Source organism: Meriones unguiculatus, chromosome 9 (assembly GCF_030254825.1).
Source record: "Meriones unguiculatus strain TT.TT164.6M chromosome 9, Bangor_MerUng_6.1, whole genome shotgun sequence".
NCBI lineage: Eukaryota > Metazoa > Chordata > Mammalia > Rodentia > Muridae > Meriones > Meriones unguiculatus.
The window spans coordinates 82989432-83008897 of record NC_083357.1 but is presented as its reverse complement, the minus strand read 5'-3'; the positions used below and the strand labels follow the sequence as shown (position 1 = coordinate 83008897).

The 19466-nt window shown below is 37.1% G+C and overlaps 1 protein-coding gene and 1 pseudogene across 1 annotated transcript in view; one reads left to right on the top strand and one right to left on the bottom strand.

Annotated features, from left to right (window-relative positions):
- Positions 1-19466, top strand: part of Diaph3 (diaphanous related formin 3) — a 485489-nt gene that overhangs the window by 313212 nt on the left and 152811 nt on the right. The window contains 1 exon segment of the mRNA XM_060391498.1: positions 18984-19119. Within this exon segment, the coding sequence (XP_060247481.1) occupies positions 18984-19119 (136 nt within the window).
- LOC110562679 (peptidyl-prolyl cis-trans isomerase FKBP3-like) lies at positions 17180-17843 on the bottom strand (annotated as a pseudogene).

Genomic DNA, 19466 nt, shown 5'->3' with positions numbered 1-19466 from the left:
ATTTTCTAACTACTTGGGAGGCAACACACTTAGTAGAAGTAAATTTTTAAAATGTTTGTGGTTTGAGAAAACTAGACTTGGATTCCAGAGTGACATCAGTATCACTTCATTTGTTTAGACTGATCTATTCTGTACATAAATGATCAAGGTTTATATTGTATTATGTGATGAAGGACAGTAGCAGGTCCTTGGTCCAGACCTACTGCTGCTCTGGCTGGCTTCCATGGAGAGATGGCTCTAGTTCAGGCCACTCTACCGTCCATGTTCAGTGCCTGAAATACTGCGTCTTCTGGTTTTGGTTTTTGTTCTTAGCTGGATCATTACATTCACCTCCTTCCACTCATCTTTTCCAGGCTTTCCTTCCTCTGCTACGATTTAGGTCTCTCTTATTTACCATGTGTATCTAATACATAATGCTTCACTTAAAAATTGGTAAACTTTAGTATCAGGTGATCAGTGGATGCCTTGCTTAAGACATAGAGAAATCTGTTCAGCCCATAATTATGTAGCTAGCAAGGAGCCAGCGTGCTGAGCTAGGCTGTCTGGATCCTGGTTCTATCCCATATAGGCCTGTACTTCATGAACTGGTAAATATGTGCTATCTTCAACACTTTCAATTTGGACTAAATTTAAATCTAGCCTTTATTCCCCAAATAAAGGTCATGGCCAGTGTCATTTGTTGTAAGTCATTTAATTTGTAATCAATTTATCTGAAATGTTTTCAAACTACCTCTGCTTTTGAACTTTAGCAATTAAACGCTATGTAGTCCAGTCCCTGTAGTATACTGTTGGCTAACTTACATCATCTCTCCTAAGAGTTACTACAGTCACAACTAAGTTGTCTGTATATTACTCTTCAGGTTTATTTTTCTGTTCCATAAGAGTCTTGTTACAATAGCTAAAGAGGCAACATCTGTTCCAGATTGCTGCCACAAGCCATGTAGACCAAGAGGGGAAATTTTCAAGATCTTGTAGCTCCTGTGAAGAACAGCTGTTCATTTGACAGTGCTTTAACTCAACACGCTAAAACCAAGAATCCCAACATGGGGGTTAAGGTTGTGTTGCTGCCCTTTTCTTCCACAAGGCTGTGTGCTTACTGGGCACCAGTCTGTTTAAAGCTGCTGATCCAGCTTCTCCAGAAATGAGGGCTGAGGAAAAATAGGATGGAATTTTGTTACGCCTTGTTTTTCTTACCATCAACACCAGGAATAAAACCCCCAAAACACCAGGAAAAAACCTCAAATTAACCCATGGTTGAGAACTAGTTTCTCTCTAGACCCTGTATACTATATGGACACATGAAGGCCCACTTAGTCCCCACAGTGCTTTGTGAGGGCCAGCATTACAAGTGAGGGATATGTGGGGGAGAAGCTCAGGCTTCTTATAAAAGGGCTTCCACATTGAGAGGAGCTACAACATGCCCGATGCCTGCCTACCTGCAAATTCTTTGTTTAAACTTGTATTTTACTTATGCACTAGGTAGAGGGGAGGTATGTGTAGTGGTACATGGGTAGAGGTCAGAGAACAGTTTGGTCGGGAGGTCAGTTCTCTCCTTGGAATACATGGGTCCGGAGGATGGAACTAAGGTCATCTTATTTTAGCAACAAGGAAAACCTTGAATCCTGCACTTTAGTGGCTTAAAGCACCCTGCTGTTAAGTTTGCAAGAAAGTTGGAAGTAATGACTTTCAGCTGTGGGTTGATATTGTTTTGTTGTTTGTCTGTTTTTGACAACCTAGTAAGTGCCAGCACACAGCATGCTTGGTTTCTTCATATGTGCCATCTCCATCGATGGCTTTACAGTGGAAGGAATTATTTCAGGGCAATTTTACTTTCAGAATATAAAATGTGCTCTTTTAAGGACAGTTAATATGAAGCCTGGCCGGGATTGTGAAGAGAATGAAGAAGGGCTTAGTGGGGGGGTGCGAATCTACCTGTCTACAACACATTTCTGTGGGACTGTGTCAAGCACTAAGTTAAGACTGGAGGTGCTGGCTGGAAATATTAACTGCAAATTGTCAGCTGTGCCAGTTAGTTGGTGGTCTACCCAGCATCAAGTTCCACCAAGTGATGCTCATGCACTTATTACCCTGCTTCTTTAAAACTACTCATCAGTTAAGACTTGTGAGTTGTTTAAGGTTCGCTCTTCATGGGCTGTGACCAATCTGCCTGTCACTAGTAGATGATGCCATGATTTGAAGTGGTCATTTGCATACAGCATTTTATTTCAGATCCTGCTGGTGACCTCATATCTTCCCTTATCTTATTCAACAGCAAAATCATAGTCATGCTTGCCTTCATATTTAAACCTAATTATTGTTTCTGTCCTTGCCAATGTAGCCTTGAGGTGTAATGTATATTCCAGCCCCACTTTGTATCGTAGGAGAGGTCTGGGCCCTGGTTTGACTCTCCTGGTCTGAATTGCCTGATGTTATCTTTAATGTTGTCATTATCCTGATGTTACTTCCTTTTTAGTGAAAACTCTTTTTGCTCTTAGATTTCCTTACTCTACATTATTAGCACATTTCAACTCTTGTTACAAACTCAGCAGTGTCGTCTCGGTCCTCACTTGTTTTATAGGGCACCTAAGGTAGAAAGATTTATGCTGCTCCTTTTGTTGTGAGGCTCCTTTTCTGTAACGTTTCAACCAAATTATACACGCTATGAAAAAAATCTGTTATTTAGTGTTTCGAACATACTTGAGGACTGTGAATCCTCCGAGTCTTGAGTGTCAGATTACTCACTTGGAATGATTTTTGACTTGTGCAGCTTTTGCACGTGAGTGATTGCTGAGCATATGGATGTTTTCTCTTAGATGGCACTGCACTAAACATCCATTTCTTATTGTTAGTGTGTGAGACCCTGAGACCTGACCTTCCACTTTGGGGCTAGGATTTAGAAGGCATCCGGATACAGCCCTTGCCTTAAAGTTGTTATTATTATTGAATACTCTTAAGTTAGAGAAGTGTTAAATCTTTATATTATAAGAGCTTAGTGAATTCTTTACCTGATTGACTTTACTTTCATTTTTCTGTCTTCCATTGTGAAGCATGGTTGTTTCATAAATAGGAGGGAATAGTGGTCATGAGTAGACTCTGGCATCTAGTACAGTATATTGAGTTGTGTCTTTGTAGATTATACGTGACAGTAACTTGCAAGTTACTTAACCTTACTAAGCCTCTATGTAGTAACTGCATGTAGTGGAGTTAATGACCAAATGAACATAAAGCCTTGCAACAAGCTAGCTGTATGCAAATAACAGATAGAGGAAGGTCATCTTTCCTATTTCTTTATACCAATATCGGGATTTTTAAGTGTTTTACTGCTTTTTTGTGTTTCCATATAGAATACTGTGAGCAGAGCAGGCACCCAACTTGTGTTTAGCTCTGGCATTAGATGAATTCTACAGGTTATGACTTATGTTTCATCCAATTAAGTTGTGATATTCATATTTTTGGCAAATCTTAGATTAGTTGGTTTTTGGTTTATATAATTGAAATATGTATTATGAACAAATACCAAAGTAAGAATGACTCCTAGCATCTTACTGTAGCTGTTAGTCAAATAATTTTTTTTTCTCCTGAAGTCTCAGTCTAAGGGAATAAAGTGTTATCCCACCTATCCAATGAGAAAGCATCTACTGGTGTTTTGTTTTGTTTTGTTTTTTGGTTCTTTTGTTCTGTTTTGTTTTGTTTTATTTTTCAAGAACAGTTAGAACACAACCTTTTTTGGCCAACCATTTAATCGCACAAATTTGATGCTGGTCAGCTCTGAATGCCATTTGTGCTAACTGCTGTGTGAAAATAGCAGGAGGACAAAGGACTTAACATGTCCTGAATGTCCCCTGAAGCTTGTAGATTGATAGGTTTTATGTTGTCAGAGGCAAAAAAATATCATGTACAAGTCTTATGGTGGGGTGTTGAGCCAGCCTCTGTGATTATAATAGAAAGCATCTTCAACCCATGCATATTTTGGTGAGCTTACAATTTCAGAGTTGTATTTGGAGCCTTTTCACATAGGGCTTCTGTCTTCATTAGCACCTTTGTTATTCTGAGATCATACTTGGAGCTCTAAGGCTTCCCAGATAGAAGAAAATATTCTGGTTCCCTCCCTCCATCCATTGATGTTTGTTTATTTGACTAATGTGATTATTCCTCGTTGCTTAGTATTTTGACTTTGCAACTTTGAAAATATTTGTGATGATTTCCTAATCATTATTCTTTTAAGTTTTTCACAATGAAAATATACCCACTCTAACTGACGTGAACTTCTTTATTGATAAGGTTCATTCTTACTTGGCCTTACTGAGGGGGATGATAATACATGTATTTGACAGACTGCCTCTATATTTTAAATTACTAGCAATTTGAATTTCCCTCAAAGAAGCATTCTATTGTTTTGCTCAATAAATAGAAAAACAACAATTAAAGGATGGGTTATTTTTAATAACAATGACAACATATATAATATTAGCACATGCCAACCTGTGTAACTGAAGAAGTTACCTGCAGGGTGAAGACAAATGCACAAAATAACATTGCATTCTTACATAAATGTAATCCTCTCCCCCACTTCCTATACTTACCCAGACACAGACATAGGAGACAGTAGGGGAGGATTGGAAAAGGTGATGTGCCCCAGAGGGCACGTTTAACACTTTTATGTGTTAAACTGGTTCATGTGGAATACATGAGTTGTTAGCTGTCTTTTTCCTAAAAAGGGGATTGACGGTAGCTCAGCCAACTGCTAAGGTGTCACCAGCCACTTTTCAGCACTGCACATACACCTTTCTATCCATCGGTTTGCCACTGTTGAGCCTTCCAATGGAGAAACTAAAGGAACATTATGTCACTTCAAGGAGAGAAAGTACAATGTGGAGAATCCAATTTTATTTGGAAAGAACCTTATAATCGTATCCTGCTTTGTTTTTGAGCCTATGTACTAGTTGAAGTACTTTTCATACCTCCGAGTTTTGCACACCAATCCATAGCAGACTTATGAAGGGTCAGTAATGCTCCTAGTGAGCTAATGAGGGATTCATTCATTTCTCTGAGGCTGACTTTAGAGAGGCACTTCCGGAGGAGTCAGATAAACACAAGCATCTGCATAGCTGATGGGCTAGTTTAGCTCCCCACACAGAGGAGATTTGTCCATTGTCATGTCAGCAGGTTCCGATCTGAATAAAGTTCAGATGCTGAATAGTTTCAGCCAGAGCAGAGTGTGTCACACCCACTTGTTCTCACTGGTAGCATTGTAAAATGAGATGTGGTAATGCTAGGAAAAAAAAAAAAAAAAACCTGTTATTAATTTTATAAAATAGGATTCATTTAGTAATCAGCTTACTAGGTTTTTATTTTGTTTGGTTTTATGGTTGGGGAATTTACTAGTTATTAAGAAAAATATTTTATGGGAAACAGAACCACATGCTTTTGAATTCCTAGCAAATTCTGTGAATATGTGTTTGAAATATTTTCCTTTGTGGTTTATTATGGGAATGTTACTGGGGCACAAGAATCCTTTTTAATTTTTTTTTTCAAATTAAAATATCTTTTGTTTTCTGTTCGTTCCCAATGATGAAGCCATTGGTAGTTTCCAGAAAGCATACCTCCACACCTACGTGAGGCATTCACAGGCACCAGCTTCCGCCTATAAGCATTTGTTTACTTACAGAACACTAGCCTGCTTTGGACATTGCCTGCTACCCACAGCTAGGACGCATGGAGAGTTAAATTGAGTTCATGTAATTAGAGACACAAGACATCAAGTAAATGCGAAGACAACAAAAATTGAGTTTAGTGAAACTTGTCTTACAGAGGTCCAAATCTCAGCCTTACAAACCTTGAGTATACATGAATATTGAAAAAAATAAAACTGAATGGACAGAGCTTTTTAAGCCCTTTTTAAAATGAGATCTCTCTAGTTTTATGGAACAAAAAGATACAAGACATTAAATTAGCTTGAAAATATTGAGATGGATATATAAAGTTATTTAAATAGTTTGAATAAAGATGAAATAAAAATGTTTTAAAAGTCAGTATCTATGGCTACTTATAGTTAATACTACGATTTTGTATTTTGTTTTTTATAAGATTGCATACTATGCAAAATAATCTATTGCTTTAATTTGAAATTATCCATTCATCATATGTAACTTAAAACATTGCCCAATTAACAGTCATTCTAAAATTTACTTTCAAATATTAAATGACAAATGTATACCTTACCTTCCTTTCAAAAACAGGTTAAGCAATACTTTCAGGGAAAATTAAGTCTCTTTTCAAAACTAAGTCTCTTTTCCAGAATAAAATTCCTGAGCTCTTTGGATTTGGTAATATTAAAACAATGTGCATACATATGTAAATTGAGCCCTTAGAGGAATAATGGCTAGACTGGAGGTTGAGGACTACATCTTGCCTTCCATATTTAATTCATCACGACTCCTTCCCTGCCAAGACATCCAGCCTGCATTGGATGCTTGCACTTCACTCCCATTCAACTGAGTGTAGCATCATATTCCAACATCTCTGAATAGAAACACTTACATTCTCATAGGAGCTATGAAATTTGGCACTCCCCTATCCCTGATAGAAGCTTGTGATACTGACAGAAGCTAGAACATGGGTCTTATGAGTTGTGGCTGAATAAATGTGCTGGAGGCACTTGGTTGATTATACTCATGAAAGTCATATTTAAAGTTAGTGACATAATAAACGATATTTGATAACACTGTGTGTACCTTTCACTTATACTAGGAACGTGATGTAAGGCAAAGATATGAATTAATGTCTTTAATTCCTGAAATATCCACATATATTACCCTCTTTACAGAATAAACTGAGGCAATGCCATGCAGCTTTTGGTGCCAGATAGTCATTTAAGTAAAAGAATATAACTTTAGATTTCCATCTCATTAGGTTATACCATCATTCAAGTATGTGGCAAAAAAAAAAAAAAAAAAAAAAAATTTTAAGAAAAATGATTTTATATCACTAATCAAATTTCATATCAGTTCTATTATCAGAGAAATATCTCATAAACTTTCTATATAACATGTGAATGCTTTCTTAGAATTACGAGTATTCAATTACCTTCATTTAATCTTGAAACCTAAAACATATGTCTAAGGTACCCAGAATTACATTAGTGTCGACGAGTTCCAACATCATATAAAATTAAATGAGATCTGTTATTTAGCCTCACACTATTAAACAGTGGAGAACTTTCCTTATCAGGCAGGTGTTTAGTGAAGACTTTGGAAGATCTAGCCTACAATAATTTATCCAGCTACTTAAAGGTTCTTACATTCTTTTTACCAAGCTTTCATCATAATCCGAGATGAGCCATTTTCAAAAATTGGCTGTTGCATTAGAAAGTTAAAGAAATATCCAAGGACAAAAAGGATTAAAGAAAAAGAGTAAAGCAGAGTTGCCAAGAGCTGTGAAGTTGGAAGCTAGGGTTTGTGTAGAATAAGGACATTGCATAAAGCTTTCAAAATAAGCATGAGATGGGGAATATTAATCTCACCCAGATTAGGAAAAACAAAACAATACAAAACAGGTTATTTTCAAAAGCTAATTCAGAGATCTGTGCTAAAACACAATCACATCTCATGCCCCCAAGATTCTTACTAATTAAGCTCAGCAAAATGAGAACACAATCCTAAGTACTAAACAACTTTTGAGTAACATAATAACATGGCAAGGGGAAAACAAAATAGATATTTCCTCCTGCAAGAGTCCACACAAGAAAGAAGAGACAGAGTGCTTAAAGAAAGAAAAGATTTTAAAAGAGTATATACAGTGCATATATATATATATATGTACAGTGAATATGTGTATTCATTCTGTGAGTGAAACCACAGGATGCCAAAGACAAATATCCTTCAAAGCAAAGAATAAGACATGACTCCCAACACTTTCGTAGATACATATTATTTCAGTCGAAAGTGTCTTCATATGCTGATAAAACATAGGTGTTCTTCTAATAAGGAGTAGTCTGCCAAAACAATGGCAGATATGGGCGATATGTGAAAAAACAAAGTGAGCATGTATTTGGATGCCCCTTGTGCACTTGGAGTTCAGAGGACAGCCTTAGGTGTCAGTTTTTGTTCAAAGTTTGCATACAATCAGGCCAGCTAGCCCTTGGACTTCAAAAGATTCTCCTGTCTTTGCTTCCCATTTCCCAGGGAAAATGCACTGTGATTACAGATGCTGTGTTCTGCTTTTTTGTTGTTGTTGTTGTTTTTCCACAAGTTCCAAAGACCAGAACTCATGTGAGCAGCTTTGGGAGTAAATGCTTTAGCCACTGAGCTATCTCAACAGCCACTTTCAGAAGGAGCTTTAAAAGAGATTGGCAGAGATTTTCTCTCTCTTTTTTTTAATTTTTCATCAATTACACTTTATTCATTCTGCATACCCCCATAAGCCTCTCCCTCCTCCCTCTGCTTGCATGCCACTCCCCAAGTCCACTAATAGGGGAGGTTCTCCTCTCCTTTCTGATCTTAGTCTGTCAGTTCACATCAAAAGTGGCTGCATTGTCCTCTACTATGGCCTGGTAAGGCTGCTCCCCCCCAGAGGGAGGTGATCAAAGAGCAGGCCAATCAGATTATGTCAGAGGCAGTCCCTCTTCACATTACTATGTAACCCAATTGGACTCTGAACTGCCCTGGGCTACATCTGTGCAGGGGTTCTGGGTTATCTCCATGAATAGTCCTTGGTTGGAGTATGAGTCTCTGGGAAGTTCCCTGTGTTCAAATTTTCTTGTTCTGTTGCTCTCCTTGTGGAGACCCTGTCCTCTCCAGCTCTTACTATTTCCCAGTTCTTACCTAAAATTCCATTCACTCTGCCCAACAGTTGCCCATCAGGCTCAGCATCTGCTTTGATAGTCTGAAGGGCAGAGGCTTTCAGAGGCCCTCTGTGGTAGGTTCCTAGGTTGTTTCCTGTTTTCTTCTTCTTCTGATGTCCATCCTCTTTGCCTTTCCGGATGGGGATTGGACATTTTAGTTAGGGTCCTCTCTCTTGCTTAGTTTCTTTAGATGCACAGGTTTTAGTGGGTTTGTCCTATGTTGTATGTCTATATGAGTGAGTATATACCATGTGTGTCTTTTTGCTTCTGGGACAACTCACTCAGGATGATCCTTTCCAGATCCCACCATTTACCTGCAAATTTCATGATTTCCTTATTTTTCATTGCTGAGTAATATTCCATTGTGTAGATGTACCACAATTTCTACATCCATTCTTCAGTTGAGGGGCATCTGGGTTGTTTCCAGCTTCTGGCTATTACAAATAAAGCTGCTACAAACATGGTTGAGCAAATGTCCTTTTTGTGTACTTGAGCCTCTTTTGGATATATGCCCAGTAGTGGTATGGCTGGATCTTGAGGAAGCGCTATTCCTAGTTGTCTGAGAAAGCGCCAGATTGATTTCCAGAGTGGTTGTACAAGTTTACATTCCCACCAGCAGTGGAGAAGGGTTCCCCTTTCTCCACAACCTCTCCAGCATGTGTTGTCACTTGAGTTTTTGATCTTGGCCATTCTCATGGGTGTAAGGTGAAATCTCAGGGTTGTTTTGATTTGCATTTCCCTAATGGCTAGTGAGGTTGAGCATTTCTTTAAGTGCTTCTCGGCCATTCGGTATTCCTCTACAGAGAATTCTCTGTTTAGCTCTGTTCCCCATTTTTTAAGTGGATTACTTGGTTTGCTGCTTTTCAGCTTCTTTAGTTCTTTATATATACTGGATATGAGTCCTCTGTCAGATAAAGGGTTGGTGAAGATTCTTTCCCAATCTGTAGGTGGTCGCTTTGTTTTGATGACGGTGTCCTTTGCTTTGCAGAAGCTTTTCAGTTTCATGAGGTCCCATTTATTGACTGTTGCTCCTAGAGCCTGTGCTGTTGGTGTTCTGTTCAGGAAGTTTTCCCCTATACCAATGAGTTCTAGGTATTCTATGAAGCCACAGTCACCTTGGTACCTAAACCTCACAAAGACTCAACAAAGAAAGAGAATTTCCGGCCAATCTCCCTTATGAACATTGATGTAAAAATACTTAATAAAATACTTGCAAACCGAATCCAAGAACACATCAAAGATATTATCCACTATGACCAAGTAGGCTTCATCCCAGGTATGCAGGGGTGGTTCAATATCCGGAAATCCATCAATGTGATCCACCATATTAACAAACTGAAAGAAAAAAACCACATGATAATCTCCCTAGATGCTGAAAAAGCCTTTGACAAAATCCAACATCCATTCATGTTCAAAGTATTGGAGAGATCAGGGATACAAGGCACATATCTAAACATAGTAAAGGCAATATACAGCAAGCCTATAGCCAACATCAAACTGAACGGAGAGAAACTTAAAGCAATCCCACTGAAATCAGGGACAAGACAAGGCTGCCCACTCTCTCCATATCTCTTCAACATAGTGCTGGAAGTCCTTGCTAGAGCAATAAGACAGTTGAAGGAGATCAAGGGGATACAAATTGGAAAGGAAGAAGTCAATTTATCACTATTTGCAGATGATATGATAGTATACATGAGTGACCCCAAAAACTATACCAGGGAACTCCTACAGCTGATAAACACCTTCAGCAAAGTGGCCGGATACAAAATTAACTCAAAAAAATCAGTAGCCCTCCTGTATACAAAAGACAAAAGGGCTGAGAAAGAAATTAGGGAAACAACACCCTTCACAATAGCCACAAATGACATAAGGTACCTCGGAGTAACCCTAACCAAGGAAGTCAAAGACTTGTATGAAAAAAATTTCAAATCTCTGAAGAAAGAATTAGAAGAAGATATGAGAAGATGGAAAGATCTCCCATGCTCATGGCTTGGCAAGATTAACATAGTAAAAATGGCCATCTTACCAAAAGCAATCTACAGATTCAATGCAATGCCCATCAAATTACCAACACAATTCTTTACAGACCTGGAAAGAAAAATTCTCAACTTCATCTGGAATAACAAGAAACCCAGAATTGCTAAAACAATCCTCTACAATAAAAGATCTTCCGAAGGTATCTCCATCCCTGATCTTAAGTTGTACTATAGAGCAACAGTTTTAAAAACTGCATGTTACTGGCATAGAAACAGAATGGTGGATCAATGGAACCGAACAGAGGACCCAGAAATAAACCCACACACTTATGTACACCTGATCTTTGACAAAGATGCCAAAACCATACAATGGAAAAAAGATAGCATCTTCAACAAATGGTGCTGGTTTAACTGGATGTCTACATGTAGAAAAATGAAAATAGATCCATACTTGTCACCCTGCACAAAGCTGAAGTCCAAGTGGATCAAAGGCCTCAACATAAAACCAGACACATTAAATCGGCTTGAAAAAAAAGTGGCAGAGATTTTCTTAACAGGCCAGGTCTCAGAGTATACTACTCAAACTTGTTGAGTATAAAGCAGCAAAGCTTTATGAATATAGCTATTTTTCCCATGAAACATGATCAACCTAGAGCATACAGTTAGTTTTCCCCTATTGCAAAGGATGTATTTACAAAAGCATTTTTTAGAAGAAAGACACATGAGGTGAAAGGCATAAGAACAATGACATACAGTAACAGTTATTCTGCATACCAAGGGAGACTTATAAAACAGTGTTGTCAGTTAAAGAAGGTCTAGGAAGGAAAGTAAATACATGAATTAAATTCAGGGCTTGTATTGTTTGTAAAATTATTTAGATAATTTGTAGACTAGAAGTATCAGGTATTAAAACAAATCTAAATAATAAGGGAGAATTAGCCCAAGAAATGCACATGAAGAAAAAGTCATAGCACAAAGTAAGTATATCCAAGGAATAATGCAAGGCAGGACCAAGAAGAATAAAAATCACAAGGATATTTAAAAGACAGATTTTAAAAGAAACTTGAGATTCATCAGATTTACAAGACCTGCCTAGAGCCATGAGATACAGGAAAGTTTGAAATGACACAACAGTTACTGCTGGGCAAGGAACTACTGAAAGACAAAAGGATGGCATGTTACCAACAAAGTAACTCATAGCAAACAGTGTTCCTTCAGGAAAAGGAAAAGCACACTTTACCTATGTTACACATGAATGAGATAGCCACAACTCACAATGTAAATTCTATTTTGGCTTTATGTTTTTCAAAACTATTTTTTGTTGTTTTTTTGGTTTGGTTTGGGATTTTTTGTTTTTGTTTTTTGGGCTCTGGCTGTTCTGTTCTGGGACTTACTGTGTAGATCAGGATAGCCTAGAACTCAGAGGTCCTCCTAGCTCTTCCTCTGAGTGCTGAGATTAAAGGTGTGTGCCACTATCACCTGGCTAACCATGTAAATATTGATAAATTATGGAGATAAATTTAGGAATTATCATTATGCTTGGAAAGTTTACCAGTGCTCTCTCAGTTATTGGAAAGTCATATGGACAGATTCAAAAGACATAGAAGCTTTAAAAACATCCATAAAGGCACTGGTGTTGGTACATGGGCATGGCAACCAAGCATTCATTATGGAATATGCATTTTATTTTACTAAAGCAAATTGGAGCAGTCATTGAAATTGTTTATCTGAAAATTTGAAAGCAAGCTCAATAAATTTCCAAATGTCAATTTTAATTTGTTGATCTCATTAACATGAAATTCGAAATTTAAAATGATCATTTTAGAGAACCATCTAATAATTTCATAAAAGCATATTAAATAACTCGTGTCAAGAATAAGATCATAGGAAGAACTTTTAAAAAAGAGAAAGGTTGTACATCTCCACCTCAGACCATTCACAATGTTAACTTCAAACAACTGAATACTGAAGTGTCCAAAAACAACTTCAAGCCTCATGAAGTACAGAAAATACCTTTCATGAGGTACAGCTCGTTCATGGAAGGATTCATGGGGGCCAAGGCGTGACGGGAAAGAAGACTTTTTATTATGTAAATTTTAGGGAGTAGAGTTTATGAATAACAGTGTAAATAGTGTTGGAATTATAATTGTAAAACATAAATTGATATAGGCATGGTATACAAAAATCTAGAGAACTAAGGAGTTTCTTCAAGAAAACTCAATTTTAAAAAAGCAGATAAAATAGTCAATTGATAGAAGAGGAAATAAAAACAAATTACTTTATAATTACATAAAATGATGCTTCAATGAACTGGTAGCCAGAGAAGTAGAAGACAAAACATGATGTAAGGCCACAGACACTAATAAGATTAAGACTTATGCTGACAGTTTGGGGGTTGCACAGGCTGTAGGGTGTATTCTGCAGGTCGAGGTGTATACTGGCAGACCCTTTAAAAGCAGCTTACTGTCTTCTAAAGAGGTCAGTATAGTTCTGGTTCTGTTGGTTAATCAGCTCTACTTCTATTTCAGAGGGCAGTGACTTGTAATTTTTTTATGGCCTTACTTCACACATGAAATAATATTTGCAGTGTGATCCAGCCCTCTTGCATGTATGTATTTTAGAATAGAAACAAAAGTTTTGACACATAACATATATGCTTTCATTTTGTATTAGTCTCAAGTTTTTTTTTCACTTAAAAACTTGCTGTCAATGATTTTATATACTAATTTAGGATCCAGTCAATGTTAAGCATCACTAAATAACTCATATAATTTTGTGCAGTAGCCACCATATACTCTTGTTTTTATCCATGTTGTTCATCATAGCCAAGTACCGGAAACAACATAAATCCCACTGATAGAATAAATTTAATAATATAATCAATTTAAATTAAGTACAATTTACATATGAAAGTAGATTAGTATTACAGTTTTAAAAGAAAAAGAATTAACATAAATGAGGATGGAATTTTCATGAAATTCGAAGATAATATATATAATATTAACCATACCATAATGCATACCACATTACTCTCTGTCTGACAGTTCTAAATTTTACATACAAATGCACGTGTACCTACATGCATACACAAACTCATTTAAATTTACTGGCTTTGACTCATTTTGATTTCTCTGGGGAAATGTGTGTAATGTAACAAATATTTGAACCACCCATAGAAGAACTCTTCTTATACCAGTTATGTTTCATTATAGGTGTGACTATATAGGAGCTCTGTATTTCCCTCCAGAAGCCATGTATTTGCTAGCAGATGCATACATGTTGGGATTTGTGTGTTTGTTCGTATACATGAGTGTCATTACATAGACAGTCACGAAAAGTATGTGAGTCTTAGGATATAGTTTTGGTTATTGGTTTTATGTGAATGAACAGTCAAAATCTGGCTGGAGTTTGAAAGTCCTCTGTGGTCCCTAACGTGGACTGATAGACTCACCTATCTTTCAATATGGGCTGCACAATACTGCATCAGTAGAAGGCGCACAGGATCTCACATCAAAGTATGTTGTTGAGCCAAGTCAGTGGTGTTCTGCGTTTGCCGTTTGCCCACACGAGGTCAGCTATAAGATTCCTTTTTAGAATTAGTGTCTCATCATTCATCAGTTGAAATTTCTGCTCAGCCACCCTTAGGAGCTTTGAATTTAGGATTTATGTAACGAAAAGGCAATTTTATCTAAGATAATAATCATTCTCTGTTGAGTTTTGCTGTTTGAAGCTACTTTTATTTCTTATGATTTGGCCTACAAGAAAATCCCAAATTACTATTTGTCCTAAGATGTTAGTTGCAGGCTAAGTGCGCATTTATATGCTACCTCTTGGTTTTTCTTCAGCTAAAATTCTCCTAACAGTTATAATGTCAGAATAAAATAAGTTTTAAATGAGGTAGACTTTTAAATGAAAATTAATAGTGCATTTTTCCTAAAACACGGTGTCTTTAGGAACCACTGTGGGCTATATTTCTAAAGCTCAATATTTTTATAGGTCTTGGAAAGTACCTTTGAATTTGTATTCCACTAAAAGGGTGTGGTAGTTTTATAAGGTTAAAGAAGTTTTAGTAAATGTTTACATTCAAATGTATCCAGTCATTAACGTAGAATTTACACTATAAAATTTTAGAAGTTAGTGCAATTCATAAATAAGCTCTGAGATGTAAGGTTAGATGCTTTACTTTGTTTCTATTTATTTTTCTCAAGAAAAATATAGTTTTATTCTTGAGTATTTGTTTATTCTTTTTTCCACAGTATAGATGGCTACAATGTGAACACTTTTGGTCAAGGAACCTTTATTCTATTTACTTTTTGTTTATTTTGTTTGTTTGTTTGTTTGTTTTGGAATTGTCATCTCTGCCTGCTTAGCTTATGATTTGGAATACAAGAAAATCCCAAATTATGTTGATTTCTGTATCTGCCATTGTCACATCATACTGACTATTATCATATGTGGCTATAGTACATTTACATAGGCCACTTATAAATGCAACTTACTGACCTCCTCCTTTTACAAGTACTTGATCAGATTCTGCCAGAAAAAGCAGTGTAGAATCCAGTTCAAATTTTAGCAGGATCATAAATGAAAACATCGAGGGAGGGAGGGAAGGACTGGGAGGGAATGAGGGATCGGGACATGGCTGGGATACAGAGTTAATAAAATGTAACTGATAAAAAAAATAAAAAATAAAAATAAATAAATAAATGAAAACATCAAGAGTCACAGAAACCACTTCATAGTTTAGCAATAATTGGTGTTAATATCAATTACAAACTGTGAATAGCTTGAGACTTTATCTCCAGGCTTTTAGCTGAAGACCTGAGACAGTGCCAGAGAATAGTTTGTTACTTAGAGAAACATTTCCTGAGCCTCACTTTTCATAAGGCATTGTGACAACACCCAAGCCCCAGCTATATAGATAGTGGTTTGTATTTTAGAAGAGAATCTGGAGCGTAGGGAGGCCGGCATCCTTTCCCCTTTTATATTTCTGAACAATGAAGTTGATTTGCTTTAATGGGTTATATTGCCTCCATCTCTACAAACTGAAGTACTTGTGAGATAGCAGATAACCGTTGGGATGGAGGTACTTGCTTAATGCTGTTGTCTCAGTGTTTGGTCTCATAGGTTAATGTCTAAAAACTTAAGAGATGATCCTATATTGGCCTGGAAAATCCTCAGTCATCAGGTTTCACCTGCCCATGCAAAAATATAATTGTCACCTCAAAGAGGGGATTAGATTATCTAGAGCCAAAGATGTTTGACTATGGCCTGGGAATGCAGGTTCTGCTTCTCATTCTATGTTTCAGTATGTAATAGTTTCATGAACTCTTATTGTAACTGAATAAGAAAATCATAAATCAAGGCACTATCCAAATATGTTGGTGTAAGCATCACATGAGGGGGTTACAGCAACCAGGGCAGTCTCTCTTAAGGGTCTTATGCTATTTGATGTTATTCTTAACCTTTTGGTTAGTGGAAGCTAGTGGTCTATTTGTATATTCTTAAGGATTTATCTAATAATCACAAGGATGCTAGGTCAGAAAGATGGGCAAGCAATGGCTATTAAGTGGGCTAAGAATAGCCCATGATAAATTGTAATTAGGCTCTGGACCTAAAACTTTCTCCACACTAATTGAAATTCTAATCAGTTGACCCACCTTGCAGAGAAGGTTCCAGGTAAGGTACGGTTCTTTCCAAGAACTTGCATTAGTACAACTTAACTCTTCTAACCTCATTACTACTTTCTCTCTCTTTCCATGTCTAAAACTCAGTCGCTTGGTGAGCACTTTGCTCTGCCTGTTCTTTCACAGAGCATCAATTAGTGCCTTATCAGCGTTCTATTTCTGTGAAGAGATACCATGCCTGGCAACTCTTATGAAAGAAAGTATTTAATTGGGAACTTGCTTACAATTTTAGAGGATCAATTCATTAGTACCATGGCAGGTAGCATGGCAGCTAGCATGGTGCTGAAGAATCATGGACAGAGAGACATACTGGGCTTGGCATGTCTTTTGAAACCTCAAAACCCATCCCATACTTCCTCCAACAAGGCCACACTTACTCCAACATTACACCTCTTTTTTTTTTTTTTCCAAGACAATCCATGACAGTTATATTGAGCCTTTTAGTTTATGAAGTAAAAGGAAAAGTGATTCTCCTTAATACTGTACATAGCTATAGTAAAATATCTGAGACTTAAAGAAACTTACGGGGGGTTACAATTCTCAAAAACTGAGATCAGTAAGCAAGCTTTAATGCCTTATATTTTCCAGTTGGCTTTTCCCTTACAATAGTAACAAGCGCTAATTGGTCACGTCAAGTCTTTGTTGTTGCTGACGTCTTACCTGAAGCACTGGTTTCAGTCAATGTCTACTAATTCCACTTCAAAACTGAGCTTGGTATTTGGTGGAATTTTGGTATCGGGCTGTCCTTTCTTTCCATAGGTCCATTCTGGCTCACTCTCCAGTCGAGCCTTTTCTCCTTTACTCATAGTCAGGAGGGCCTCATCCTCTGATAACTTTGCCTACTCCAAGCTTAAAACTTAACAGCTTGGCATTTTTCTTCTTCTTTGAACTTGTTTGAATATTAGTATCAAAAACAGCTCCGTCTGGGAGTGTCCCTGTATACCAGCAGTGAACAACCTCTCCCTTTTTTGGAAAGTTGGTTTTATTTCCCTTTTTTTAGGACAGATTTTGTGTATTTCGGTGGACCCTCATCAAGAGTCTCTTCAGACTTGGTTTCTTTGGGTTTATCATCATTAAGCTTCATGTTTTTCACTTGCTCGGACACTTAAAGTTTCAGTACCCTTGAAATGCTTACTTTCAAAAAGATGGTTATAGGCAGTAACCAAATGGTCCTTATTAGCAGTCTTAGCTACATTTTTTTTTTTATGTTTCCCAATCATTTATGTTCTGCAAGAAACAACCGTGATCCTGCAGAAACTTGATAATGTCCTTCTTGGGCAGTTGCTCGCTGCGCAACTGCTCCACGGTCCATGCACACTGGAAAACAGCCGCCGCCATCTTCCCCCCAACATTACACCTCTTAAATCTTTGTAATCCTTTCAGATAGCAGCATTCCCTGATGACTAAGCATTCAAGTATATGAGCCTATGTAGACCATTCTTTTTCAAACCACCACACTCTTTACAGTTCAGCTTTAATCAAACCAGAGGGGGCTTCATCTAGCGTAAAACTAGTATAAAGTATCTTCACAACTCCTGTGTTCTTTATGATTTATGCATCTTTTCTACACGAAAAAAAGTAATGCCAAACACTGCAACAACCAAAAAGAAAGCAGAAAAAGCTAGGGTTGTAGTTCAGCTGGTAGAGCTCTTGCCTGGTGTGCTGCAGCCCTGGGGTCAATCTCTAGAACTGCATTTAAAAGAAAAATACTAGGCTACTTACAGTTTAATTGTATGCTTTTAAAATATTATTGGTAATTAACATGTAACCTGTTTGTTTTCATTGACACTTAAATAAAATACAGTCTGTTTGATGTAACCTGATGCCATGCTGTTTGTTGGCACTTACTAAATTCCACCTTTACCTGCTGATTCTCACTAATGCCACATGAGAGGCATTGCTTGATTGGTATAAAACTTAGAAATATGAAACTAATTAACTAATCACATATCCACTGAGATCTTCTTTTCATTTGCATGCTATTGGTTTTGATCAACAGTCACAGGATCTTACTTTGAAACATCAAATGTTTATACAGTTGCCTTCATGATGCTCTTTTCTACATGAAAAAAAGCATTGGTTCCTGACCATTAGATAAAGATTTCACCTTTTTTTATCATTTCTCCACCTGCTTCCCTTAAAGTTGAATAGCTTATAGAAGAGAAAAATACAGAAAATGCTTAGAGAGTTAAAAACACATATATTTTAGAGAGCAGACTTGATTTGTGTATTAAATACCTTTTTTATTTTTAGTTTCTGTCTCTTTTCCCTTTTCAGTAATTCCATTTACATGCAGGTAATTTATTGATATTTAAAAAGGGTTTCTGTGTATATATTACATGGCTGCTACTCATCTAAAAACTAACCGTTAACCAAAAAGTATTCACTCTTGGTTGTACCTTGTGTAAGATTTTTTAGATAATTTTATTGTGAAGTCACTGGTTAAAATTAATCATTTTCAAAATTTTTCTGTATTAGCAAGCGTTAAATGAAAACATCAAAAAACGGGAAGCAGAAGAAAAAAACAAACGTGCCAGAATAGCAAAAGAGAAAGCAGAGAAAGAACGACTTGAACGTCAGCAAGAGAAAAAGCGCTTAGTAGAAATGAAAACTGGTGAGTCCTGTCTTGTTCCCTGTTCATGCTGCAGACACATAAGTTTCGGGTGGTGCTTCATTGACATTTTAGTGTATTCCGCAAGCGAAAAAATGTGATCTTATGTTTCTGAAACTAGCCATGGAGCAGATCTTTCCCATGGGCCTTTCTCCCTTTATTTGGCCATTGTATGTTATGTTTCTCCTATCGCTGGTCCTCTGGTAGGCTTGTAAGTCAAGCACATTCTCTTTCCTTCATTATTACTAGATAACAAGTCTGCAACAGTGCTTGTCTGTTAACACATTTACATACAGAAAACACTGACTTAGGGCAGTTCTGTAGAACATCCAGACTGATTTCTTCCACCC